This window comes from Mchenga conophoros, linkage group LG22, assembly GCF_057382185.1.
Source record: "Mchenga conophoros isolate Kocher_MC1m ecotype Shallow Benthic linkage group LG22, M_conophoros_male_GT1.1, whole genome shotgun sequence".
NCBI lineage: Eukaryota > Metazoa > Chordata > Actinopteri > Cichliformes > Cichlidae > Mchenga > Mchenga conophoros.
Window position 1 is genome coordinate 3,002,395 of NC_140546.1, and position 26,157 is coordinate 3,028,551.

The window sequence follows — 26,157 nt, forward strand, 5'->3', positions numbered from 1 at the left end:
AGTTTAGGTCTGCATCCATCACTACACCCAAATTTCTCGCCTGGTTTGTGGTTTTTAGATGTATAGATTGAAGTTCTCTGGTGACCTGTAATCGTTTTTCTTTGGCGCCAAAGACTATTACCTCAGTTTTGTTTTTGTTTTGCTGGAGAAAATTGTGGCACAACCAGTCATTGATTTCCTCAATGCATTTACCAAGAGCCTGTACAGGGCCTCGGTCTCCTGGTGACATTGTGATATATATTTGTGTGTCATCTGCATAGCTGTGGTAGTTTATTTTGTTGTTGTTTATAATCTGTGCCAGTGGGAGCATGTAGATGTTAAACAGAAGGGGTCCCAAGATGGAACCTTGGGGAACTCCACATGTGATACTTGTCTGCTCAGATGTGAAGTTACCTATTGATACAAAGTAACCAGAATTAATTTTTACCAGAATTAATTCACAATTTTCCTGTTTAAAGTTCATTTTTACCACTGAAGACCTGGCGGTGACTTATTTTGTGTCTTTTCCACAAATCTCAATTACTTAAAGGTCAAGTGAACATTTATTAAAGGGTGGAGCAACTTTGACATTTATGAAGCGCCTTGAGGCGACTTTTGTTGTGATTTGGCGCTATATAAATAAAATTGAATTGAATAGTACCTGATTGTACTTCTAACGGTCGAATAAGCTTTAGAAACGAAGATGAAAGATGAACTGAAGTGTTCACCTGTCAACAAACATTCTGGTCTGAATGTTGAAATGCTGAAAGCTTTACAGACAGAAATGCTGAAGCCTAAAGACTAATGTCAGTCATGTTACACTCGGTTCTGTGCCTTTGTCAGAGAAGGTGCTCTCCATTAAAAGCACCAGGCTGTTTCCTCAGGGTCAGAGTTTTAGTCTGTACATTGTAACACTTCTTTTCCGAATGACTTGGCTGCCGGGAAATGTTACCGGTGGTGAATCCAGCCAATATTCTTTTTCACCCGCACAAAAAGATTTTTGGTTACATAACAGAATAAGCAGGGGAGCAGGGGCACTGCTGTTTTTAAGCCTGTAGAAACCAGAAACCTAGAAATGTCTCTAGGAGCTCAAACCATCTAGCAGCCGACCAGAAACAGCATCATAGATCCGGGCCTGGAAACACATACACAGCCTTTTATAAGCACTGGAGGATGCATTAGTGTTCCAAAAGTGATCATAATTCACAATAAACAATGCAAGAGTATCAAATGAACCACACAGGTTGATAGGACTGTGGTTGTTTTGTATTAAATGTGCATTGTTGCATACCAGCATGGCTAAAATCCAAGAACACAGCCAAAATACTCAAATAGTTTCACTGGACGCTTCCCCTACCCTGCAGAGAGCAGCACTATTTCCATTTGTCATGTGCGGGAAGTTTTTGTCTTGATGTCTAATAGAAATCACATTTAGTGTCACAAGTAAACTGTACAGCTGACAATGTGACACATGAGTATATCTCATCTCATATCTCACCTGATGTCAATTTCCAAATCCCACAGAAATGCAGAAAAAAGCAAAAGCTTCGCAAAAAAACAAAGGTCTAAAGAAAAACAGTAGGCCAAATCCATGACCAATCTGGTGCATGTGACTGTTTCACTGTTTTTCAAGCTTTAATACTCATCAGCATGTGAATAAACTGACTCAAATGATCAGGAAATCAAGTTTCTCATGTGAAAATCAGCAAGACTTGCAAGAAACAAGTAGAGACAAGAACAGATGGAAAGCTTAACTTACTGAAAGGACAATCTGGAAGCTGAAGGGAAAATGGTCCAATTATGCAAAAATAAGTCCCTCTATTAAAATATGTGAGTCACATTGAGATCTCACGTCCATTGGATGACAGGGTGGGGATTATGAATGCTAACATCTCAGTGTATTGAGGTTATAATCACCTGATGTAAGGCGACAAATTTCAAGAAAGAAGCTGTTATATTTGCAAACATTACTTATCGTAATCCTGGAGGACGTGAAGAAGTGTTGCCTGTGTATTCCCAGATTTAAAGGCCAGAACTGCGTGCAAAGAAAGAGCTGTCTAGCAGCTTATAGGCGTCACTGTGCTGTGAAAACCTAGCATCGACTTGTCTGAAATTTCACATGAAATGTGAAGAGAAGAGACCACGTTTCATTTGCTTTGGTGGAATTTGTCTGGCTCCTGTCTCATCCATTTTCACTGTGGTTATGCAGCCTCAGCTGCTAATTTAAGGTGGGACTCAGTTATTTCATGACTGCATAGATGAGCACTGCTGAGGCACTTCACAGTGCTTATTAGATCCAGAGTGTCATTGCTGTCAGGACAGATAACAGATTACTTACATGTAGACAGATGTTCTTCCCGTACTGTGTTGGAAAATCTTCAGTACATTGAGCTCATTATATGTCTGAGTACAAGAAAGCCATGATGGGAAATCCTTCCCTTGGTTGTTTTTGTAATGATGAGTTAACAGTTTAAGATCTGAAAATGTTCCGTTTGTTTTGAATGAAGAAGAAGAACATAACGTCTTCTCCTTTATAAAGTTCAGGTTATCAGTTTTTTTGTTTTTGCAGCTCTCTTGTTTCCTTAAATGTCTCTTTTCATCTTCATTAATCGACTAACTCTCCGCTCCTGTTTTGTCTCTGTTGCAGTCACGCCCCTCACATCCTGCAGGAATAGATGTTATGAGCCTTTTGACAACGAGAAACCTGGCTGCAGATGTGATGAAAACTGCGTCGCCGCCAACAGCTGCTGCTTTGACCACTATGACATCTGCACTGCTCCTAGTGAGACTTTGTTTGTGACTTGGCTGTAGCTCAGGTGGCAGAGCAGGTCAGCCACTAATCAGAAGGTCGATGGTTCGATCCCAGGCTGCCTCCTGGCTGCCAAATATCCTTGGGCAAGATACTAACCCCATGTTTGCCTGCTGGTGGTGGTCAGAGGGCCCGGTGACGCCAGTGTCTGGCAGCCTCGCCTCTGTCAGGGTGGCTGTGGCTACAATGTAGCTGCCATCACCAGTGTGTGAATGTGTGCGTGAATGTGTGAATGACTGAATGTAGTGTGAAGCGCTTTGGGGTCCTTAGGGACTAGAAAAGCACTGTACAAATGCAGGCCATTTACTTACACGTCCTTCACTGCTCACCAGCTGAACTGAGTGTACTTCTGTACTTAACTCCATGACCGTTTCCTTCAGCTGAGCAGTGGGAATGCACAAACGTGCGCTGTGGCGAGAAGAGGCTGACGCAGAGCAGGTGCCACTGTTCAGATGACTGTCTTTCTGCTGGAGACTGCTGCACCAACTACAAACACGTCTGCCACGGTGAGGCTGCAGGGACATCGCACAGGGTGCAGACACAAAAGAAATCTGTAAAAGCCAGTAACGTTTCAGGAGACCTGTTTAGCCATGAGAAACACTTGTAGATCTTACTGTGAATAAACAGAGAAGCTTGATGAGAGAAGGCGATTTCTAAAACTGGTTTATTGTTAGAATTTCCTCTTAGGGTATGAGTGGCTCCCTCAGTGTAAACCCCTCTGTATACGTGGTTCATCTTAAGGACCTCTTAACTGGAGTGGTGTAAGAGTTTGAAAGCAGGGGTATATACAGCACATTAAAGCTGACCCAGTTCTGTAGCTTTTCTTGTAAACAATTGCTTTCTAGTTTAAACCCTAACCCACAGATATTTATCTAAGGAAAACATTTAGCAGCATTTAGAGGGAATTTTCTCTCATTACATCTCTAGAACCCTACGTGCACTTATTCTGCCAGCTTATACATACAGCTTGCAGCAAAAAAGGCAAAAACAACAGACGTTAGGAAGTGTATTCAAAAGTCCCGTACCATCAGATGTCACTGGAGACATAAACATTATGGTCTCGCCGCAGGAGAGAAACAGTGGGTTGAAGATACGTGCGATGACCTGTCAACCCCCACGTGTCCCGCAGGGTAAGAATTTATACCAAATATATTATAATCCCTTTGGAAATGCAATAAACTGAAGATTGATTGAAAACTGATTGAAATGATCTTTGATGAGCAACTCCATGCATGCTTTCCAAACAGCTGTATTTGTAACATAGCCTTTCAACGATTATAATTATTCTTATTATTTTAAATGAGGCCTTGCTATTTCTTATAATCGCAGATTGCATTTAGAAAAGTAAAAGTAACTACAATCTTTGGATGATAGGGAGTATCAAGCTAACCAACACAAGCTAGCGTAGCTATAAAGGTGTGTAGACAGTTTGGCTGTGAGCAGAGTGAAATGATCTGATCTGTGGTGGACACACAAAAGTATTCCTACTCATAAATCAGCCAATTTTTATCCAGCTTGGTATGTTTATGTCAGTATTTAATGTTTCAGAGTTTCTGCTACGTTTGATGGTTGTTTTCTCTCCTCACAGCTTTAAGCAGCCGCTGCTCCTTGTGTCTTTGGATGGCCTCAGGGCAGAGTATCTGCAGACATGGAGTGCACTCATCCCTGTCCTGGATAAACTCAGTCAGTGTCAACCTTCTGTTTTTAAAGAAACATGCTTACCCTCATACATGAACAAAACCTCTTACATGTCTGTTTATTGTAAGAAACGTGTGTCTATAAATCGCCTGCCTTTAGGCTGCCTTTGGGCTGTTTGATGACAAATTGAAAGCTAACATCATCATTCATAAGAAATCAAAGCTTTAAGATGAAACATGCCCAGTTATCTTATCAAAACAGATACATATTTAAATGCTTTCACACAAAGGCAGCTTCCACTGAATTTCCTGCTTATCAAATATAAATTAGTGTGTTCAGGGTTGCATCTTATGCTTAATGAAGTTATTCAGCCTGCAGGCAGGGCAATGACTCACATGGTCATATTAAAAGGAAGTCACATGGAGGAATTAATTTGGCACCATTCCTTATTTATTCACAGGAAGGTGTGGAACGTCAGCTCCATTCATGCAGTCCGCATTTCCCACAAAGACTTTTCCCAATCACTACTCCATTGTTACGGTACAGACGCACAGCACTCACACTGCTGCATACATTAATACGTCTTTTTTACAGTAAACAAACTTGATCTTTGTGTTTGTTAGACGTAGATAACGTGCATGAACACAAAATGCAGATTTTAAATAAAGATGTTTATTATTAAAGGCCCTGAGTGGAAAAGAGTTTGTCCCCTAAACCTAATAACTGGTTGGGCCACGCTTAGCAGCAACAACTGCAATCAAGCGTTTACGATACCTGGCAGCGACTCTTTCACAGCTGTGGAGGAAGGTTGGCTGAATTGTTGTAATTCAATTCAGCTGTGTCCCTGGTCATGTGCCCGTTTGTCTGTTCTCTGTCTTCTGTCTTCACGTCTGCCCCCAGAGTCTAAGTGTTTTCTAGCGTTTCCTGGTCTCTGTGATATTTAGTTTCAGTTCATGCCTAAGTTTTGTATTCCCTGAGCTCTGGAGTTTCAGCAATCAAAGCTGTGGTCAAAGGAGCTTGCAAAGAAAAGCGTCTGGACTTCTTTAAGTAGTTTAAACCCACTGGGTTTAAATCTGGGACTCCCCACCATTTGTTTTTTTTTTTTTTTTTTTTTATTAATATTTTTGGATGGACAGAAACATTAATAAATAAATATACAACTGCAATAATCATACTGTCAGTTCTCTGTCCATTTCTAAACAAACAAACAAACTAAGACAAGCAAACAAACAACACACAAAAAAAAAAAAAAAAAAAAAAAAAAAAAAAAAAAAATTACATAAATAAATAAATAAATAAAATAAATAAAACCCAGGAGAAACAAAATAATACACCGCCTCCTGGAGAACATCAGCAAAAACAAAAACGAATAAGGGTAAAACCCCCTGGTGCAAAAAAAAAAAAAAAAAAAAAAAAAACAAAAAAAAAAAAAAACACAGGCAACAACCAAAATACCAATGACACATGAAATATCCCTCTAAGAGACCATTTATCATAATGTCTAAGAGACATTGTCAATGTACCGCAAAAAGGGACCCCAGACCTGCTCAAAAATATCTTCTCTTCCCTTCATTCTATACATAACCCGTTCATATGATGCCATCCTAGACATTTGTTCGGTCCATTCCTTGAAAGAACAGGGGCTGGATGACTTCCAATGCCTAAGAATTACCCTGCAACCAGTTATAAAAGCCAGACGCATCCACAATCTCTGTTTTTTTGAGAGAGTGTTATCGTCAGGTAGTAGGCCCAGGACGCATATAGCTGGAGATTTAGAAAGATTAAGTTTAAAAATATCATTCACCAAGTTGATGATCCCATCCCACAAATAATCATTTTTCCGACATGTATACAACATATGAACTAGAGTCCCGACTTCCTGCTGACATTTCCAACAAATGTCCTTATCTGCGAGCTTCAACCTGACTAATTTACTGGGTGTCCAATAGTTTCTGTGAAGCAACTTGTACTGGATAAGTTGAGACTGTGTTTCAGGTGAGCAGACATACCATGATGAGATCAGCATCTTCCAACTGTCCTCTGAGATCTGGATACCCAGATCTTTCTCCCAACACCGCCTCAGTCCCCCCAAACTGGGAGCGTGTGCCTCTCTGAAGCTCCCATAAAATTTAGATGCCCTGATTCTGTTATTGTCAGGGGTTGCAAACATCTTCTGAACACTAGATGGAGGGTCTAGATTATTTTTCAAAATGGCTTTAATACAATGTCTTATTTGAAAAAACCTCCAAATTTCCCTTGGATCCAAATTGAATTCTCGTCTGATTTCTGCAAACGATTTCATGCCAGTCTGCCCAAATAGGTCCCCCATCTGATTAATACCTGTCCTAGCCCAGGCCTCCCACCAGACCGGTTTCTTACCTATTAATACTTTCTTATTATACCAAATAGAGGCTCTAGCGGTGAGATAAGGGCTGCTGTTGGTATATTGGTGAGCTCTAAGCCAGGTCTCTTGCATGAAAGACAGTACTGGATCTTTAAACGGTACTGGCCTTCCCTTCTGAGTAAGGAAGGCCTCTAAAGACGAAGGGGCCACAAGACTTTCCTCAATCCCAACCCATGATGGCTTATCAGTAGAGGAATTATGTATCTTAACTAACTGAGAGAGGGAGAAAGCATAATGATACCAGACCATCTTAGACAATGCCAACCCACCACTCTCTTTAGCAGCATATAATTTAGACCGATTGAACAATGGCTTTTTACCTGCCCACACAAAACCCTCTACACATGTATTATAAAGCTTTAGCAAATTATGTGGGACTGCTATCGGTAACATGTGAAGAAAGTACTGAAGTTTAGGGGCAATAATCATCTTCACCAAATTAATTCTGCCCAAAAGGGACAGATTTATTTTAACCCAATTCTGCAACAGCGAACGGATGTTTTGAATCACTGGGGAAATATTTACTTTCATTATGTTGTCTAAACCAGGGGTCAATTTAATCCCCAAATAAGTCAGACCCTCGGGCATCCACTTGAAATGCCATGAACTCCTCATAACAGGCGGACACAATTTAGAAATAGGCATAGCTTCAGACTTAGACCAATTTATAGTGTATCCAGAGATTACAGAGAAAGAATCAATAATTAAGGAAATTGCAGGAACGGCCTGTTCTGGGTTAGTTGAAATCAGTAAAATATCATCTGCATACAAAAAAGTTTTATGTTCTTCTTGACCCAAATCCACCCCTCTAATTTTCTTACATTCACGTAAAGCTATGGCTAAAGGCTCCAAAAACAGAGCAAAAATGAGAGGTGATAAGGGTGAACCTTGTCTAGTACCCCGACTTAACGAAAATGAGGGTGACATTATCCCATTGGTAATAACTGTAGCCATTGGATCTGTGTATACCACCTGAATCCACTGCCTAAAAAAGGGACCGAAACCAAATCTCTTCAAGGTATGAAACAGAAAAGGATACTCAACTTTATCAAAAGCTTTCTCTGCGTCCAAAGAGAAGGCAACGACAGGGTCTAGCTTAGTCCTGCTCTTCCAGAGTATATGCAATATCCTACGTAGATTATCCGCAGAGCTTCTATTTTTCACAAAACCGACCTGATCCCTATGCACCAAATACGGAAGAACTTTTTCAAGCCTAAAAGCTAATATCTTAGAAATAATTTTTTCATCCACATTGATTAATGAAATTGGGCGATAATTCCCACAATGCTGTGGGTCTTTCCCTTTTTTATGTAATAACGTGATCACTGCCGATCGCATACTAAACGGTAGTCTCCCTCTTTGAAACGCATCTTGATATACCGACAGTAGTCTTGGAGCTAGTTCGTCCACAAACTCCCCACCATTTGACCGTAGAACTGAAGAAGCTTCTCGGATGAGAGGTGAAACGTCTTCAGGCAACTTAAAGAAGTCCAGACGCTTTTCTTTACAAGCTCCTTTGACTACGATGACCTGGATGACTGAGAACCTTCACAGAAATAAAAGCTGTGTTTGAGTTTGAGTCATCTCCAATTCCTGCATTTGGGTCCTTGCCACCACCGCATTTTACTGTTGGTATTCAATTCAATTCAATTTTATTTATATAGCGCCAAATCACAACATAAGTCGCCTCAAGACGCTTCATAGATACAGAGAAAAACCCAACAATCATATGACCCCCTATGAGCAGCACTTTGGCGACAGTGGGAAGGAAAAACTCCCTTTTAACAGGAAGAAACCTCCGGCAGAACCAGGCTCAGGGAGGGGCGGGGCCATCTGCTGCGACCGGTTGGGGTGAGAGAAGGAAGACAGGATAAAGACATGCTGTGGAAGAGAGACAGAGGTTAATAACAGATATGATTCAATGCAGAGAGGTCTGTTAATACATAGTGAGTGAGAAAGGTGACTGGAAAGGAAAAACTCAATGCATCATGGGAATCCCCGGCCAGCCTACGTCTATTGCAGCATAACTAAGGGAGGATTCAGGGTCAGGGTCTGATGTTCCTTTTCTAAATTGAAGGGTTCCAAAAGTTATACCTCTATCTTGTCCATCCAGAGAGCATTTTTACAAAAATCTTGGGGCAAAACTGAGACGAGCCTTTGTTCCTTTGGCTCAGCAGTGGTTTTTGTCTTAGAAGTCTGCCATGCTGCCTATTTTTGCTCAGTCTCTTTCTTATGGTGAGGTCCTCACTGACCTTAACAGAGACATTGACGGCTGTATCTCAGGTGGTAGAGCAGGCCGCTAACCAGAAGGTCAGTGGTTCGATCCCAGTCTGCATGCCAAAGCAAGATACTAACCCCATGTTGCTCTCTGATGCACCCATCGGAGTACGACTGTTAGATAGTGGTGTGGTGTGATTGGTGAATGAATTACAAGTATAAAGCACAAGAACCAGTCCATTTGCTATTTTAGTTCTTTGGATGTTGTTCTGGGGTCTTAAATGATCTGAAACATTTAAGTGTGACGAACAAACACCACCGTGTATGGCTCCTTTTTACACACCCTGCACATGTACGTCTGCCTGAGCATGTCCACACACACCCTCCCCAGCGTTGTACTACACTGTGTTATTCCTCAATATTTCTTGTTCTGGTGTCATTTTTATGCAATATTACTCAAAAACTTTACTGGGTCAATTTCTGTGAAAGCTCGGGGGCATCAACAAAGGAAGAACCACAAAGTTCTGGATCAAATCTGGGTCATTCTTCTCGGTCAGTTGCAGATTTTGGTGACTTGGCGCTGGGAAAATAAAAACAACTTTGTGACACCTTCAACCTAATAAATGAATAAAACAGCCACAGTGATCTGTTGTGGTAATAAAACATTCTGTACTGACTCAGAATAGTGTGTAGTTTAAGAAACATGTTCAAGTTCAAGTTGGAGTTTCTTAAGTGCCAGTTCATCACTAGAATATCGTAATAAAACTATATTCTCTCTGAAATATAGAAGCATTTATTACGATTATACTTGACATTAAGGAGAGGAAAGTTACAAGAAATAGCCTGGAGTTTTCATCTCTCAGATTCCAGATAAACGTCACTGGGATTTCTGCACCAGCCTGCTGCTGAGGCCCTCGCGATGCAGCAAACAACTCGTGACAGTAGACAACAGAACACAGATAGTTCCTCGTGCCTGATCCATATCTCACATGATAAAACACACCCAGTTCTTGCTGAAACTCTTACAAGGAGTTCCCTTTCAAAACAAGCTCGTTCATCTTCTTAGAAATCACGTGAGGGAATCCCGACTCCCACGCACTAGAAGTTTCCTTTCAAGGTCCATACAAAGCACATACTTGTGGTATGAAGACACATGACCCAGACTTAAGGATTACTCCTCTCTGTTACGAAACAAAGAATGCTCAAGTGTCCTGCAGGATGCTTTCATACAAGATTGATATATTCAGTTAAACTGAATTATTAATTATCTCCTCACTTCCTTCCTTTTCCTCCTCCCTCAGGGTCTCTACCCAGAGTCAAATGGTCTGATTGACAATACCATGTATGACCCGGTGTTCGATGCCACCTTCTCCCTGTCCAGTCCAGAGAAAAATAACCCCGACTGGTACCTTGGACAACCTGTGAGTCTTGATTTACACACACAAACTGAGCGACCTTTGGTCAAATTACATTTAAATTACATTTAAAAATTAAACGTTAAGGGGAAGGTGACCTTTTAAAGCAAATAAGATGAGAGTGAACATATTACAGGTTGAGATCATTTCTGTCAGTGTAATCGAATGCAAAAATGCCAAATAAAGTTTTTGGTTTTGGATTGTTTTGTTTTGTTTTGTTTTGGGCTTTTTTGCTTCTGACAGTTTCACCTAAGGAAAAGTCCCCGGGCACTTGCACATTCCTGCTCTGCATTGCTGCATGCAGCAGTTGTATAATATGGAAGAAGCTTGTATGGCTCTGTTGGTTTAACCCTCCTGCCTTCTTGGGACCTTTTTGTGCCACTGCTATGTGTTAAATGGCTGCCATTTCCACTGTGTTCAGTGGAATATAACCAAACTTGCCACAGGATAGTTTTTACCTGTCAATGTTAATATTCCAGTGTGAATTCCTTAAATCAGCCTAAAATGGCTGAGCAGCAGAAATCCCCACACCCATCACCCTGGGGACCATTTTCTGCCCATTGACTTCATTATAAACGCTATTTTTCAACCCCAAATTATCATCATATGATTTTATTTTTTCTTCTTTTCTTGGATGTCAATGAAGACTCAGGGCCTTGAAGTTTTAATTTTTAAATTGCAAAAAAAATGCAAAAAAAATAATGGCAGGTCAAAATGTATGTTGGTGCCAATCTTTGGTCCATCTAAAGGCCTACTTATAATGACAATCACATATTACTTCAACTGGTTTTTTGTGGAAATATTTAGTTTCGTTTTTTGGTTTTTGGGGCTTATAACACAGGGCGCTCATGTAATAACACTGGGATTTGAAGGGTTAAAACAACGAAAATATAATTAAAACTTTACATGAATATTTCAGGGAGAAGTAGTTTTACAAGGTTGGCTAATTTAAAGTGGAATAAAATATGGATATATGGTCTTTTTATGGCGTGGCTGAGAATGGTCCCTAGGGTGATGGGTGTGAGTTTTTTAAAGGATGGCAGGAGGGTTAAGATGGTTAACATTGTTTTGATAATAAAGATTCCACTTTGACATGCTGCTTCTGAAAATGGACACAGAGCACATTCATTTAATGTCAGTGCAGCAGCGTAGAAACATTGCATCTTGTAGAAAGAGACACTGCAAGTAACTTTAATAACAATAATATCAACTCTTATAAACGTTGTTAAAAAGAAACTTCAGAATCAGCGTTGAGCATGTTTCAGTCAAGCTCATACGTCTTCTTTGTTTTTGGAGATTTGGCACACAGCAAAGTCCCACGGACTGAAGTCTGGGACTTTCTTCTGGCCTGGATCGGATGTGAAAATCGCCGACAGTTTTCCTGACATCTACGTACCTTATGACGGGTGAGACCATCGTTTCTAGTTTAAAAAAATCACTTTAGAACTGAATGATGCATGAGAGCCTCGCATCCCCCTGGAGAGTAGTTAACAAAATCCCTGAGACACAGATATTCAAAGTTTGCTGTGTAAAAAATTCCCCGTCTACTTTTCATCCGCTACTCCAGAAACAGCAGCTGAATGTCAAACACTTTGCTGTTCCGCCTCCTCTTTAACCTCCCTCAGTGGCCTATTGTGACTCCCAATGGATCATTTCATGGACAATCGGTGTGCCACCCCATTTGACCGTGCAGTAACTTAAGTATATGAAGCCAATGCAAAATGATACCATAGTAGGTTAATGAATATAAGACTTAGGCAACTGAAAAAATACATTTAAACTGTGTAGAAATATAGTAGCAGTAACTCGTCTTACACTGTGATCCCAGCTCTCTTGCTCGCACCACATCAGAGCTAAATCATATTGCATCAGGTCCCACTGTTTGATTTAAAAGCCATGGAAAATCTGCCAATCAAAACAGCAGCACCATGCTGGTTGCACTCGGTATTTTACAGTAACTTAACAGTGAATTCATAATTAGGCTTTTATGTAATCTGATTATTTAACCCTGGGAGTTGATCTTTGAGCCAAATCACATACTGGAGTCCATGAAGCAACATCAGTAAATGTGCAGTGTGTTGGAAATATTCCGATATGTTGCACGAGCTCTTATCAAGCAGGACGATGTACTTTATCACTGCGTGGGATGGTTGGCTGGGAGACTTTGGCTCCAGAGAACAGATGGCGTCAGAGCTGATTGGCCCATGCTCTAAGTTAAACATCACATGTGAAATGTTTTCCCGCTATTTTCAACACTCTGGATGACGATTGTTGCCACATTGAAGCCTTTTTTGTCACGGTGTGGGAAATGATGGTTCACACAGCAACCACCATTCCCCCATTCTCTCACATCAATCCATGATTAGAATAGAATAGCATAGAATAGAATAGAATGTCTTTTATTGTCACTATACACCTGTACAATGAGATTCAGAGCATCTTCTACTCAGTGCAGACACGTGGGAGAAGAAAAGGGGCGGGCTGCACAGTTCTGCAGTACTTTATACATATGAACAGTCCCAATCCAATATCAACGATACAAATATCAGGGGAAAAACAGTATTATTGTCACGGTTCTGGGTCATGTTGACCCAGCTTTCTGTTTTTCATGCTTTGGTGTTTTTCTAGATTATGATTTGATTTATCAGTGATACTGTTTTGATTATGATTATTATTTAGTAGGCTTTGGTCAGTGTCTAGTCTGTCTCTCTCCGTCTAGTCCGTGTCTTAGTAAAGTGTGTTTTGTTTCCTGTTTTACTTTGAAGGTTCTTGTTCCTGTCTGATGTCAGTGTTCCGGCTTTGCCCTCCCTGTCTCATTAGGTCTTATTTCTCCCAGCTGTGTCCCCCTTCTGTCTCTAATTCCTTGATGACTCAGCGTATTTAAGCCCAGTGTGTCTTTGTGTCAGCGTCACGTCGTTAACGTCTGTTCACCCTCACGTTCTGTGTGTTCATGATTTCAAGTCCTCCTGCATCTCAGTTTAGAGTTTTGTTTGCTTTTGTGAGTTTTATTTTATGTTGAAGTTTTGTTCCAGCAATAAAGCTGCATTTTCAGTTGAAAGCTTGTTTCCTAAGAGTCCTGCATTTTGGGTCCACCACTCCTGCCTGCCTGCCACACAGCCGACCATGACAATTATATGTTTACAGTGTGGGTTTTGGCAGGTAAATTAAATATTGCAGAGTGGTGATGGTAGTTTGTATAGTCTGTGTATAGAGGGAAGTCCTTGGATTAGGGGGTGAAACTGTGTCATCAGTGCATGTGTGGGTTCAGGGTGGTTATGGCTTTTGGAAAGAAACTGTTCTTGAGTATTTGAGTCTCTGTGCTGATGCACCTGTAGCGCAAGTTTAACAGGTCAAAACCAGTGTGGGAGCTGTCCTTGATGATGTGTGCTACTCTGCTGAGGCCAATAAATAATTTTTCAGTTACTATTGCAAACAGGTGTATTTTAACCAAGACCTCACTAAGCACATACTAAACCAAAACAGTGAGTAAAAACAAGACTTAATAAAACCAACAGACCGATGGGAGGCGAACTGCAGTATCTGACTAATGAAACCTCTTACGTGTTACTGCCACCAGCGTCAGTGCAGTCAACGCACTGATGATGCAGACGTACACGACTAGTTTCAAAAGTGCTAAAGCTCACTGGTAATGTTGTAAGCACGTTCGTGAAATTAAAATATTTGGAAACTTGGATAGTCAACTTCACAGTGATACGGGCATGTTTTTCAAAATTGTGCATCAGCCAGGGTGGCTGTTCGTTAATGGTGTTCAGCAGGAGGGACTGTTCTGTGTTTACAGTGGTGGAATATACACAGCCGTGATGATCACTACTGTTAGCTCTCTCTGTAGAAAAACATCAATATCACTATTTTTACACTGACCTTCTACTTTCTATTTGTTTTTATTCTTTTAGTACCGTGCCGTTTGAAGAAAGAGTATTCACTGTGCTGAAGTGGCTGCAGCTGCCGGCTAATAAAAGGTTGTTTGTTTTTTTTCAAAACAAAGACTTCACAAAAGGAAGATGAAAAAATATAAATGTGAACTATGTTTGCTTTGACTCGATTCCAAGTAAAACAACTCTTTCCCGCCAGGCCGGATTTCTTTACGCTGTATCTGGAGGAGCCGGATAAATCTGGACACAGCTACGGTCCTGTGAGTGGAGGGGTAAGGTCACTCGACTCATTTAGATAAGAAAGAGATGAAGGGAGAGCTGCTCTGCTCTTTTGGTTCAAGAAACAAAACAAAAGCTCGTTATATTCGTGACTGACGTTTGTCGTTGCTAAATATTGCGGAAGTTCTGATAAAGCCCATGGGACAATGATTAAATGAATAATTGTAACATGTTTAAGTAGCACAGAGAAAGCTGACCTATGCCGCCTTTCTGGCACTGGCTGGAAATGCGAGAGCGATGTGCAGATGTTATTCTGTTGTAGCCCCTCTGGCCCAGTGCTGAAACAAGATCCTCATGTTGAAACTACTCGTGCATTATCCACACCAGTAAAACACCCTGCAGTGAATGATCACAGATAAGTGAGCATAATAACAAAACTCTAAAGTCCACTGATGAGGCTCATAAATCTTCATAAATATTTATGACACTTCTAATTAAACAATTAAAATTGCATCTGTCAAGTCAGGCTTTTGGGAGACCTTAATGGATCGCGTATACATCCATGTGGTGACTTTTGGGAACGGGCTAGACAACTGATGACAATAGCATCAAAAATATGGATTTAGTGGATCAGTCATAGGATTTGGCCATGCAGACAAATTATGAAAGAAAAAGCATATTTTTTAGGGACTGTGTGTTGGGTCTGGAGATATGCTCAGCAGAGTTCTCCTGAATTTCATTTCAAATAGTTGTAATCATTAGATGTGGACGTGGTTGGTTTCAATGACAAAATAAAATCAACATGCAGATTTTAAAAGGGAATCAACCAGCTTTACTGGCTGAGTGAGTGATGGGGAAATGCCTGAAAAGCACGAGACTCACATGTGAAGAAGTGATTCATGCTTTCACTCATTAACGATGAGTGAAAAAGGAACGACACAGTAGACAATTTATAGTCAAATCAAAATCAAATCAAATCACTTTTATTGTCACATCACATGTGCAGGCACACTGGCACAGCACATGCGAGTGAAATTCTTGTGTGCGAGCCCCACAAGCAACAGAGATGTGCAAACACAACAACACAAACGAGCAAAATACAAGAATGGCCAACCTGAAACTAATAAATATATGTACAATATATAATAGTGTATGCATTTCTGGATGTGTATACTAAATGTTTTTCTACGTGTGTGTGTGTGTGTGTGTGTGTGTGTGTGTGTGTGTGTGTGTGTGTGTGTGTGTGTATACACATTTTTACAAATTAAATAGTAAAAAAAAAAAATAATAATAATAATAATAATAATAATAATAATAAAATATATAAAATATACAGAGTTGAATATGTGCAAAACAAGTGGCATTTATATACAGTGTGGAGTGCATAATGTTGAAGTTCCAGTAGTGAAGCTGAGGTGTCTATGACGTGTTCAGCAGTCTGATGGCCTGATGGAAGAAGCTGTCTCTCAGTCTGCTGGTACGGGACCGGATGCTGCAGAACCTCCTTCCTGATGGAAGCAGTCTGAACAGTTTATGGCTGGGGTGACTGGAGTCCTTGATGATCCTCCCCGCTTTCCTCAGGCAGCACCTGTGTTCCTCTTGGAAGGACGGCTTGAAATAGAAACAAGGAAAACACATCAATGGCCAAGATTTGAATTACGTTTTTCTAACGAAGTTCGTCATTGCTCGGTCATGGATACTTCTCTTCCACTCTCGTATTACTTTGTTTTCAGTAATTTAACCTTTTCAGGCATAGTGGTCACTACAGTTACAGCTATTCAAAGGCTGTTTCCTGTGTCAGCGTTGATGGCACACATGCACATAAACCACTACATTGGACACTGATGAGTCACTCCATACCATGCCACCCACTGGCCGGTTAATGTTACTATAGGTGTATGATGTGCTTCATTGTTATTTAACCCTGTCATGCAGGAATTATGACAACCTCAATCAGGATTTTCTCGTTTTTATTCCTATTTTCATTCCTAAAGATGAATAAAAATTCTCAGACAGGTTGTCATAATTCCTGCATGACAGGTTTAAAGTACAACAACATCATTTGCATCATATTTATTTGAACATTTAATTTGCTTTCTCCAGATTATTACATCACTCCAGGGTGTGGATAAGATCATTGGTCAGCTCATGAATGGACTGAAGCAAATTAATCTACACCGCTGTCTCAACATCATTATTGTGGCTGACCATGGTAACAAAGCACTCAGAGTGATGTGGCTCTGAAAACACGTCTGTCACATGTGTTCAAAGAAATCAGTGTCAATAGAAATGTTTACATGTGCTCTCTTTTTACCATGCATGTAGCTTTACAACAATCCTTGGCTTGCCTCATAAATTTTATAATGATTTAAGCAAATTTTATTTTTGGGAAAGTCCAACATGGCTACAAAGACCAGAGCATTTAAAACAGTACTGGGAAGTAAGAAGGCATCGTTTTCACCTGCCTTTATCCACTTTGATCTTACTTTATCTTTGTGGAATCTCTTCACTGGAATCTTACCACTACATAGGAAATAAAAGCAAACACACATTCCAGCAATTGGACATTGATAATGCAGTAACACTACCACCATCTAGAACGGGATCATAATGCTTCATGAGTATTCCACATAAGGAATAAAGCATTCCAAAGTTTTTGTTCCACTGAAGAAATTAAGGCTGTAATGTAACAGCTGAATGTTGCTGCAGGTATGGAGGAAACAAGCTGTGAAAGAAAGGAAACAATGAAGGAACTCGTGGGCGATACCAGCATGTATGTGGTAACTGAGGGTCCCATTGGACGCATCAGAGCCAAGAGCAAAGACGCACTGTGTAAGTAAATGCAACAACAAAGTGCTCTGCTGCTTGTCTTTGATCACACAAAGAATGAGGAGGTGGGGTGAGTCGTTGATGATAGGTTTCACCAGCTTTTTGACGTTGTGAGCAACTATATGGTTCCTAAAGCATGTGAAATCTGCGAGATTACCTAGGTCTCTTTTGTGTTTGAACCTGGTCATACTTGAATGTTCTTGGGTTGCAGCCATATCAGTACAACATCAGGGCATGGCTGTTTCAGAGACAGTAAGGCTGTAAAAAGGCTTGATGCCTGATGCATCAAGCACAAAAGGCTTGGATGTCTATCAGTTAGTTTCACCTGTCCATGGCTGACCCAACATATCTGATTTACTCTTGATAAAATGCTTGTTTTTAGTTCTTAAATTTGGAAGATTATGATGACTTGATTTTTAGTTTCTATTGAAAATGCATCACACAACATTGTAGATGTAGATGTGGGGTGGCTGTAGCTCAGGTGGCAGAGCAGGTCATCCACTAATCAGAAGGTCGGTGGTTCGATCCCAGGCTGCATCCTGGCTGCATGGCAAATATCCTTGGGCAAGATACTAACCCCATGTTTGCCTACTGGTGGTGGTCAGAGGGCCCGGTGGCGCCAGTGTCCGGCAGCCTCGCCTCTGTCAGTGCGCCCCAGGGCAGCTGTGGCTACAATGTAGCTTGCCATCGCCAGTGTGTGAATGGGTGAATGACTGAATGTAGTGTGAAGCGCTTTGGGGTCCTTACGGACTAGAAAAGCGCTATACAAATGCAGGCCATTTACCATTTACCATTTAGATGCTCTCAGAGCTTTGCTAAAAGACAGACATTGAAAAAGAGGCAACGATGCCAAAAGGATAAAGAATCATACAATATGTTTCCACTCCTGCACAGACGAGTTGTGTCTCTCTAAGACTCTGTAGTTGTGTTGGGACACAATGCTGACTGAAAAAGAACAAATCTGTCGATTACAAAGCTATTTGTGATATCTCACTAACAAACATATCGCACAGGAAAATTCCTTCAACATGCCATTTAAATTTGAATTTTAAACGAAACACGATTTAATTGCCGTGCCTTGGCTTTGAACTTTCAGCAATGACATAAATGTTTCCCTTTCAACAGGGGACTCTGCTGGACTTGTTGCTAATATGACTGTGAGTATTTTTTTTTTTAAATTTCTTACCAAAATGTACCGTGAGGAAAATAATTATTGATCCCTGCTGAAATGGACTGCCTTTTTATGGTAGTTTTTTCTTGACCCACTTCTTTGTTACCTTGGTGGTATTTTTGGGTCACTGTCGTGCTGGAACACCCATCTACGATTCATCTTCGTGGTTAAGGTTTTACAGTATATGACACCATCCGTTGATAGTCATTTTATATTTCTTCCATTTCTTAAAACTTAACACCAAGTGTTGTTACCCTCTCACAAAACCTTTTCTTAATGGTCTTAGAGCCCATTCATTACATTTTTGTGCAGGCTTACAATCTCGTCCCTCACATCCTTTGACATATCTTTGGTCAAAGGATGTGAGAAACATGATGTTGGAAAGGAAGAAACTGATTCCCTGGAGAAATGTGTTGCATATAACAAGTCGAGAGTTATATGTAGTTATTTGTAGTCAAGTTGAGAGTTGAAGTAGCTGTAAGTGATTGACACAGTTAATTAATGGAAGCCAGAATTCTGGCTGGGTTATAGGCAAGCCAATACTTATTTCACTCAATGGTGAACAAATCATGTTATAATTTTTATGTCATTTCTTTCTTGTTTTTTTTGTGGGGGGAGGGCGGGGTTTTTTGCAAAGGCACATCAGCTCCATGTTCACAGACGGAAAATGAAGCATATCAAGAAAAGAACACTGTCCCAACTGTGAAACACGGGGGAGGCTCGGTTGTGTTCTGGGGCTGCTTTGCTGCATCTGGCACAGGGTGTCTTGGATCTGTGCAGGTACAATGAAGTCTCAAGACTATCAAGGGATTTTGGAGAGAAATGTGCTGGCCAGTGTCAGAAAGCTTGGTCTCAGTCGCAGGAAATTGACCCAAAACACAGCTTAAAACACCCAAGAATGGCTGAGAGGGAAACACTGGACCATTTAAAAGTGGCCTTCTCTGAGCCCTCACCTCAATCCTATTGAGCATCTTTGGAAGGAGCTGAAACATGCAGTCTGGGAAAGGTGCCCTTTAAACCAGAAACAGCTGGAGCAGTTTGCACATGACTGGTCCAAAATACCTGCTGAGAGGTGCAGAAGTCTCATGTTGTGTGTACCATCATTTTTGTCCAGGCCTGTTTCATGCATTTTTTAAAAATAATTCATTTGAAGCTTGGTTGAAAAGCAATGTCTGACTTTCATTGGTTAGGATTTATAGAATTCTCATTTATTATTACTTTTGTCAGATTAAAGTTATTTCTGTGACCATTGTTAGTTTTTCTTTCATTGACCGAAGGGTACCAACAAGTTTGTCCACGTCTGTATGCAACAAAAATGTTCCAGGATTGGATCACGAATGAGTGTCTTTCATGATTTCAGTGTAAGAAGCCAGACCAAAAAATCAAGCCGTACCTGAAGGCGAACCTACCAAAGCGCCTTCACTTTGCCAACAGTCGTCGCATTGAAGATGTCAGCATCCTGGTTGACACTAAATGGCTGTTTGAGAGGTATTTATGGTGCTACAGTCTTAGACATTCTCTGTAACGGTTGTAGCCATGTGCTTTAGAGTACAGGGATTCATAATGTTAGCCAGAAACAAAGTGCTTGTTCTATGGGTTTCAGACTTTTATAGTGTGTCAAACACAGTTTCCCTCAGTTTAATTTCTTCCAGAAGGGTATAAATGCTTTTCCCCATTTAATGGGCATGAAGTCATACTCTCTAAAGGTTTCTGGTACACTCTTGTAAGGCATAATATCCTGGCACTTGAGCTAAACTCTAGTGGGGTGTAATTTTGCCCCTTTATCGCTTCATGGGACTCAGTAATCATTTAGGTCTATATTCAGAAACTTATATGATTGATTACAACTGGCAAACTCTTCTTTCCTCATAGGGATCCAGGCTCTCTCACATTCTGCTCTGGTGGTAACCACGGCTATGACAATGACTTTGAGAGCATGCATGTAAGCTATTACTCTGTTCTGTGTTTCTAAATTGGAAAAACATTTTCCCAGTAACAACACTCACTTTCTTAATCTCTATTGTAGGCCATGTTTATCAGTTACGGCCCCAAGTTTCAGAAGGAAAAAGAGATTGAGCCTTTCTCCAATACTGAACTTTACAATCTAATGTGTGGTGAGTATTTTCCCCTCCGCAAATCATCACCACTGTACACCACTCGACCGTATCCACTCAAAATCTGCTGAACATAAGACACTCATAACAACTGCATATAAATAATAATAAAAATAAATAAATTAGAGCAATCTGGGCTCCAGCAAAACCCTGAATAGTTGAAAAGAGTTTCAGCTGATTTCACAAAGAGTAAAATCAGCTGAAATTTGTAGACAAACCATTTTTGTACACAGAACGTTTAGTGCTGTTGCAGTGCCACAAAATGTTATAGGACTCTCTATATAATAATATGAGATATAATGATCTATATAATAGTGGCTGGTCTACTGTTCTGTCACTGGGACAAAAACCGCATCGTTCTTCCTGAAGTTCAGCTAATGGATGACTCTCCTTTCCAGCACCCTGGGATAGACTTTCTCGGGGAGGCAAAGGAGTGTGATCCCCCTGTAGTTGGAGCACACTCTGCCACTCGAAAGGTACCGCTGCTGATCTCCATGCAACATTGTAGACAGCCCAACAACATCCAGAGCCTTCAGGAACTCAGGGTTAACCTCATCCACCCCAGGGGCTCTGCCACCATCGAGTTGTTTACCTGCCTCAGTGACCTCATGAGTTGTCTTGCTCGTTTCCAGACTCTGGTTCCACCACGGAGTATTCCTTCTACCGCCCGACGATGTTTAAGTCAACAACTTTTAATCACCATACTTTTAGGTGTGCCAGATCTGTCGAGCATCATCCCCCACCACCTGATCCAACACGCCACCAGGTGGTAATCAGTTGACAGCTCAGCCCCTCTCTTCACCTGAGCATCATCAGTGGCCACAGATGTGTTGATACAATTACAAACTCGATCATCGACCTGCAGCCTAGGGTGTCCTGGTGCCACGTGGACGCCCTTATGTTTGAACATGGTTTGTTGTGGACAAACTGTGGTTTGCACAGAAGTCCAGTAACAGGACACTGCTCAGGTTCACATCTAGCAGGCTCCCAATCACATCCCTGCAGGTCTCACTATCAGAGCCTACATGAGCATTGAGTCTCCCAGGAGGAGGACAGGGTCCCCTAGGTGGGGCGCCATCAAGCTCACCACCCAGGGACTCCAAGAATGCGGGGTACTCTAAATTGTCATTCAGCTCATAAGCATATACGACAGTCATCCCCCCTCCTGAATGTGCAGGGAACAAAAGATCATGCAGACTGGGACCTTGTTCAGCTTGCTGTTATTCATTCCTGCATTTTGAACTACAGTACATCTTATAAGAATGTGAAGTTTATGCTTCCAAAATCCAGGGCTATGAATTCTTAAATTTAGCTGATTTAGCACAGTTAACACACAGTATTATGGTTTTTGCGTATTAGTTTCTTTGGTGATTTTTTTTTTTTTTTTGTTACTGTAAGAAAATCGTATCTTTAATCCTATAATTAAAGATATAAGTAAAGATAATGATTATGGTAATTCAACAGGAATTTGAATGACAACACGTCTGCTGCTCTGGTAATATTCAAAGTCTCCCGTATGGAATCTTTAAAAGCATCAATCAAGTGAAGAGTTATTAATTAGTGCCAGTTAACATCCAGTAGCACAACAGCCAATTGTTGATGCTTGTAATTTAACGGTTACACAGCAGACACTGATCCTTTGGCCGCAGGCATATTGACTTCTGAGAGACAGGATAATAAGTCTGTTTGGATGTTAGGTTAGGTTTAACCCTTTAAAACTATTAGGGTTAGGAAAAGATTGTGGTTTGGGTTAAACCACAGCGCCTCACAACACCATTGATTAAGCAATGCATGTGGGAATAAAACATGTGGCCTTGTCTGTAAATATGACGTGAGAGCAGCTTTGTTGAGATTTGAATATTTGTTGCCCTGACAAGGGGAACAGACTGACTAATTGCACACATCTGGTACTCAACAAACAGCCGTCATCAGGGGCACAAAAATAAATTCATGTTTGTTTAATGCAGATGTCCTCGAGGTTTCTCCTTCCAGCAATAATGGAACTCACGGCAGCATGAATCACGTATTGCAGCAGCCCTACTACACACCAGTGCACCCCGCTGAACAAAGTGAGCCCGCTCAGTGTCCACTGGTCAGCCTAAACCCTGAAGACAACCTGGGATGCTCCTGTGGTGAGGTGGTGGGTACATCACTGTCACTCAAAAGCATATATATAAAATGATATGATCATTATTATTCTGTGGGAATTAAGTCTGTGGAAAGCATCCTAACATTTTCAAAAATATGACAAGAAATACAGACTGCAGCTCAAGACTGGATGAAAGCAAACTTCCATGGTAACAGTCAAAGCAATAATAGTTCACAGAGCAGCTGTCTGCTTTTTTAGCAATGCACTTTCATGCAGTTGGGGAACACAAGAAAAAGCATCCAGACTTCTGGAGAAACGTTCTGAATGGGTTCTCACCTTTGGTGGATATAAAGGCATTATCCTGTTGTAGAAGCCACCAGCCTTTTTAGGGCTACTGTGATGCATCTACAATTTCCTTGTATTTCAAATCTGTTATTCACAAATTATTAGAGTCAAACTTGCTGCACCACAGCCCCTAAAGCATGATATATGGCCAACTTTTAGAAATACTTTTATCTGAATGGAAATCTGTTTTTCTATTTTGCCTACCACTGAATCCTGTCCGAGGTCTAGATTACTGCCAGCAGTCTACAAGTCTTGTTTCTGAGATGCTATGAAGTTACCATGAATTCAATCTTTGATGTGTTATTGTGGTTTTGGTGGAAGTGATTTATTCTTTTAAAAAACCTCAATCTGTTTTCTATGACCAATATCCAACTAGTCACCAGTGTACTTGATTTGGTCTGCATGGTTTGTTGAAAATAGAAAGCTCCCACAACCAAACCTTGAATCACTGAAAGTAAAATTCTTTTTCTGTCATGAATCGCTGTGCGGCAGGCAGGAGAAGGACCCAGGATGCAGACTCACAGACACGGGGATAAACTTAAAGAACACAGCTTTAATGCTGGCACGGCAGAATACAGGAAATACAGAACTAACTGGGAAAAAGTAAACTAACATTCGCAGGAAGGCACAGGAAGATCCACACAACATGAGGGACGACGTCACGCTGAACAGAGGGAGACGCAGACAGAAATACACACAGGGTTAACGAGGAAAGTGGGAACACACGGGGAACACAGGTGAAACTGATAATCATAACGAGACAGGGCGGGGTGAACTGAACATGACATGTACGGGCGTGAGAGTCACAAAGTAAACAGGAAGTGCACAGAGGTTCAGACAGGAGGAGAGAGAGCACGGGGAAAACACAGACATAACGGGCTGGGGAAACATGAAACAACCACAAAGGGAAACGAGGGCTCATAAATACATAGAGGGCACACAGGGGGAAGAGAGAGCACGGGGAGAACTTAGACATAATGGGCAGGGGAAACATGGAATAAAACATAAGGAGAGACGAGGGCTCACAGATACACAGAGGGGCACACAGGGGGTAAAAGCCATGAAGGGAAAACACTTAGGGAACAACACAACAGGGCAACTCAGAAAACATGGCCTAAATAAGGAACGAAATACAAAAATACAAGGAACTAAGAATACTGGGCCAACATGGCCCAGGACCATGACAGTTTCACTTCCTCTGAGGTGCAAATGCCAAATCATCCACCAAGTTAGTTGGTGAGATTCAAATAACCGTCTGCTGTGACTAAAGGGAGGATTTCTGGATCAGCGCTCAAACTAGAAGTCTTGCTGGACTCTCTCACCAGCTGAAACCTCAATGCTGCTGACTAAACATCTGCAACGCATATTTAAAAATAATAGCTTACCACAACTAAAAGCTGCTACTGTTTTGAAAGAGGTATGACAAATGTTTGGAAAAAGTAAGAAATGGAAGCTCAGCAGTCATATGGTGGAAAAATCTTCGGGTTTTACAAGAAACCAGCAATAACAACATAGTCGTGCTCTTCAAGTTTGGGTGGCAAGGCAGCTCTAGTCACAGAGTAAAGATGTGTTTTCAGACAGGATTTAAAAATGTCAAGTGTTGGAGAGATCCTGCTTTGAAGAGGCAGACTGCTCCAAAGTTTAGCAAAAGGTCCGTTCTCCTCTGTTTCAGTCTGCTTCTCGGAACAACCACAAGCAATTAATCAGCTGACCTGGGCGTTGTACTTGGAGTATTTTTTGTTAAAAGATCAGAGAAGTACGAAGGAGCTGATCCATTTAAAGACTTATGTGGCTGTCACGAGTCGGGCTGCAGCGTTCTGAACAAGCTGAAGACGAAAGATCGGAGCCTGGCTTATCAACAGATCGACACGTCCATCACAAAGATATTAACCATGTCTAAGGGCTGCGATTTGTAACTGCCAGCAGCTCAGTGTACTGATATTCGCGGTAGCTGTAGCTCAGATGGTAGAGCAGGTCACCAACTGGAAGGCTGGTGCTCTGAGCCCAGTCTGCAAATATCCTTAGATATTAGAAACAGGGTAGAAAAAAAGTGCTCGTGCGAATGTACAAATTGTGTAAAGTGCTTTGAGTGGTCAGCGCAGGAACACATTATATAAGAACCAATCCCTTTACCACTACTATCTTTGAATCTTTGTTTCACCTTCCAATCATGTCAAAGTAGAAAAAAGTGTAGCAGCATTACAGGTTAGACTAAAGGAAAATGTTGTCTTCCCTCAGGATGAAACTGATATCAACAAACGACTGAATCTGAGTGCAGAGGAGGGTGAGACATTTCTACTCGCTCCCGACTCCACGATTCTCTTCTCTACTAAGATCTTTTTTTTCTGGATTTTTGATTTACATGACAATTTTCTTCAAAGGGAGATCTGATCAAACTAATCACATTGGCATGTTTTACTTGCATGCCTCCACATTTTCTGCCTTGTTAAATTCCCCTGCATCTCAATGCTGCCTGTGAAGGTTCTCGGTCACCCGGGTCATCATAGTCTAAGGAGCTTGGTAAGAAAAGCTCCTGGACTGGGTGTTTCTTGAAAATGTAAAGGGCTTAAAGAAGTCCAGGAGCTTTTCTTACCAAGCTCTTTAATTTAAATTCTGATTTGACCCCTAACTGACTGGAAAAGCATAAAAACACAGTCTTAATGAAAATGCTCTTACTGGTGCAGACATCATGAAGACAATTATTCTTCATTTCTTTTTCAGCATCCGCTGCAGAAAAGAAGCACGCGCTTTTTGGTCGACCCCGGATGCTGCAACCTGACCAAAGTTATTGCATCCTCTACCAGGAGGGATTCATCAGCGCCTATAGCCACAAAGCCCTGATGCCCCTGTGGAGCTCTTTCACCATTGACAAGCCTGTAAGTCCATTGACTGGTGATAAGATGTAATGTTTTGGGTTGTTTTTTGGGGAGGAGGGTAGTTATCTGATTACAAGTTTAGGCTTCAGATTGATATAAAAGTTCAATGTGAAGACACATAGATAATCAGTAGCTCTATAAAACTCCATCACTCTTTGA

At 41.1% G+C, this 26,157-nt stretch overlaps 1 protein-coding gene across 1 annotated transcript in view; it reads left to right on the top strand.

Moving 5' to 3' along the window:
- Positions 1-26,157, top strand: part of LOC146548529 (venom phosphodiesterase CdcPDE) — a 47,536-nt gene that overhangs the window by 2,395 nt on the left and 18,984 nt on the right. Inside the window, exons 3-20 of the mRNA XM_085263555.1 lie at positions 2,627-2,761; positions 3,169-3,294; positions 3,858-3,918; positions 4,377-4,471; positions 4,887-4,966; positions 10,349-10,468; positions 11,759-11,868; positions 14,377-14,442; positions 14,555-14,627; positions 16,678-16,786; positions 17,284-17,406; positions 18,529-18,560; positions 19,935-20,062; positions 20,447-20,516; positions 20,601-20,688; positions 22,656-22,828; positions 25,361-25,406; positions 25,844-25,998. Of these exons, the coding sequence (XP_085119681.1) occupies positions 2,627-2,761; positions 3,169-3,294; positions 3,858-3,918; positions 4,377-4,471; positions 4,887-4,966; positions 10,349-10,468; positions 11,759-11,868; positions 14,377-14,442; positions 14,555-14,627; positions 16,678-16,786; positions 17,284-17,406; positions 18,529-18,560; positions 19,935-20,062; positions 20,447-20,516; positions 20,601-20,688; positions 22,656-22,828; positions 25,361-25,406; positions 25,844-25,998 (1,790 nt within the window). The remainder of the gene's footprint in view (positions 1-2,626; positions 2,762-3,168; positions 3,295-3,857; positions 3,919-4,376; positions 4,472-4,886; positions 4,967-10,348; positions 10,469-11,758; positions 11,869-14,376; positions 14,443-14,554; positions 14,628-16,677; positions 16,787-17,283; positions 17,407-18,528; positions 18,561-19,934; positions 20,063-20,446; positions 20,517-20,600; positions 20,689-22,655; positions 22,829-25,360; positions 25,407-25,843; positions 25,999-26,157) is intronic.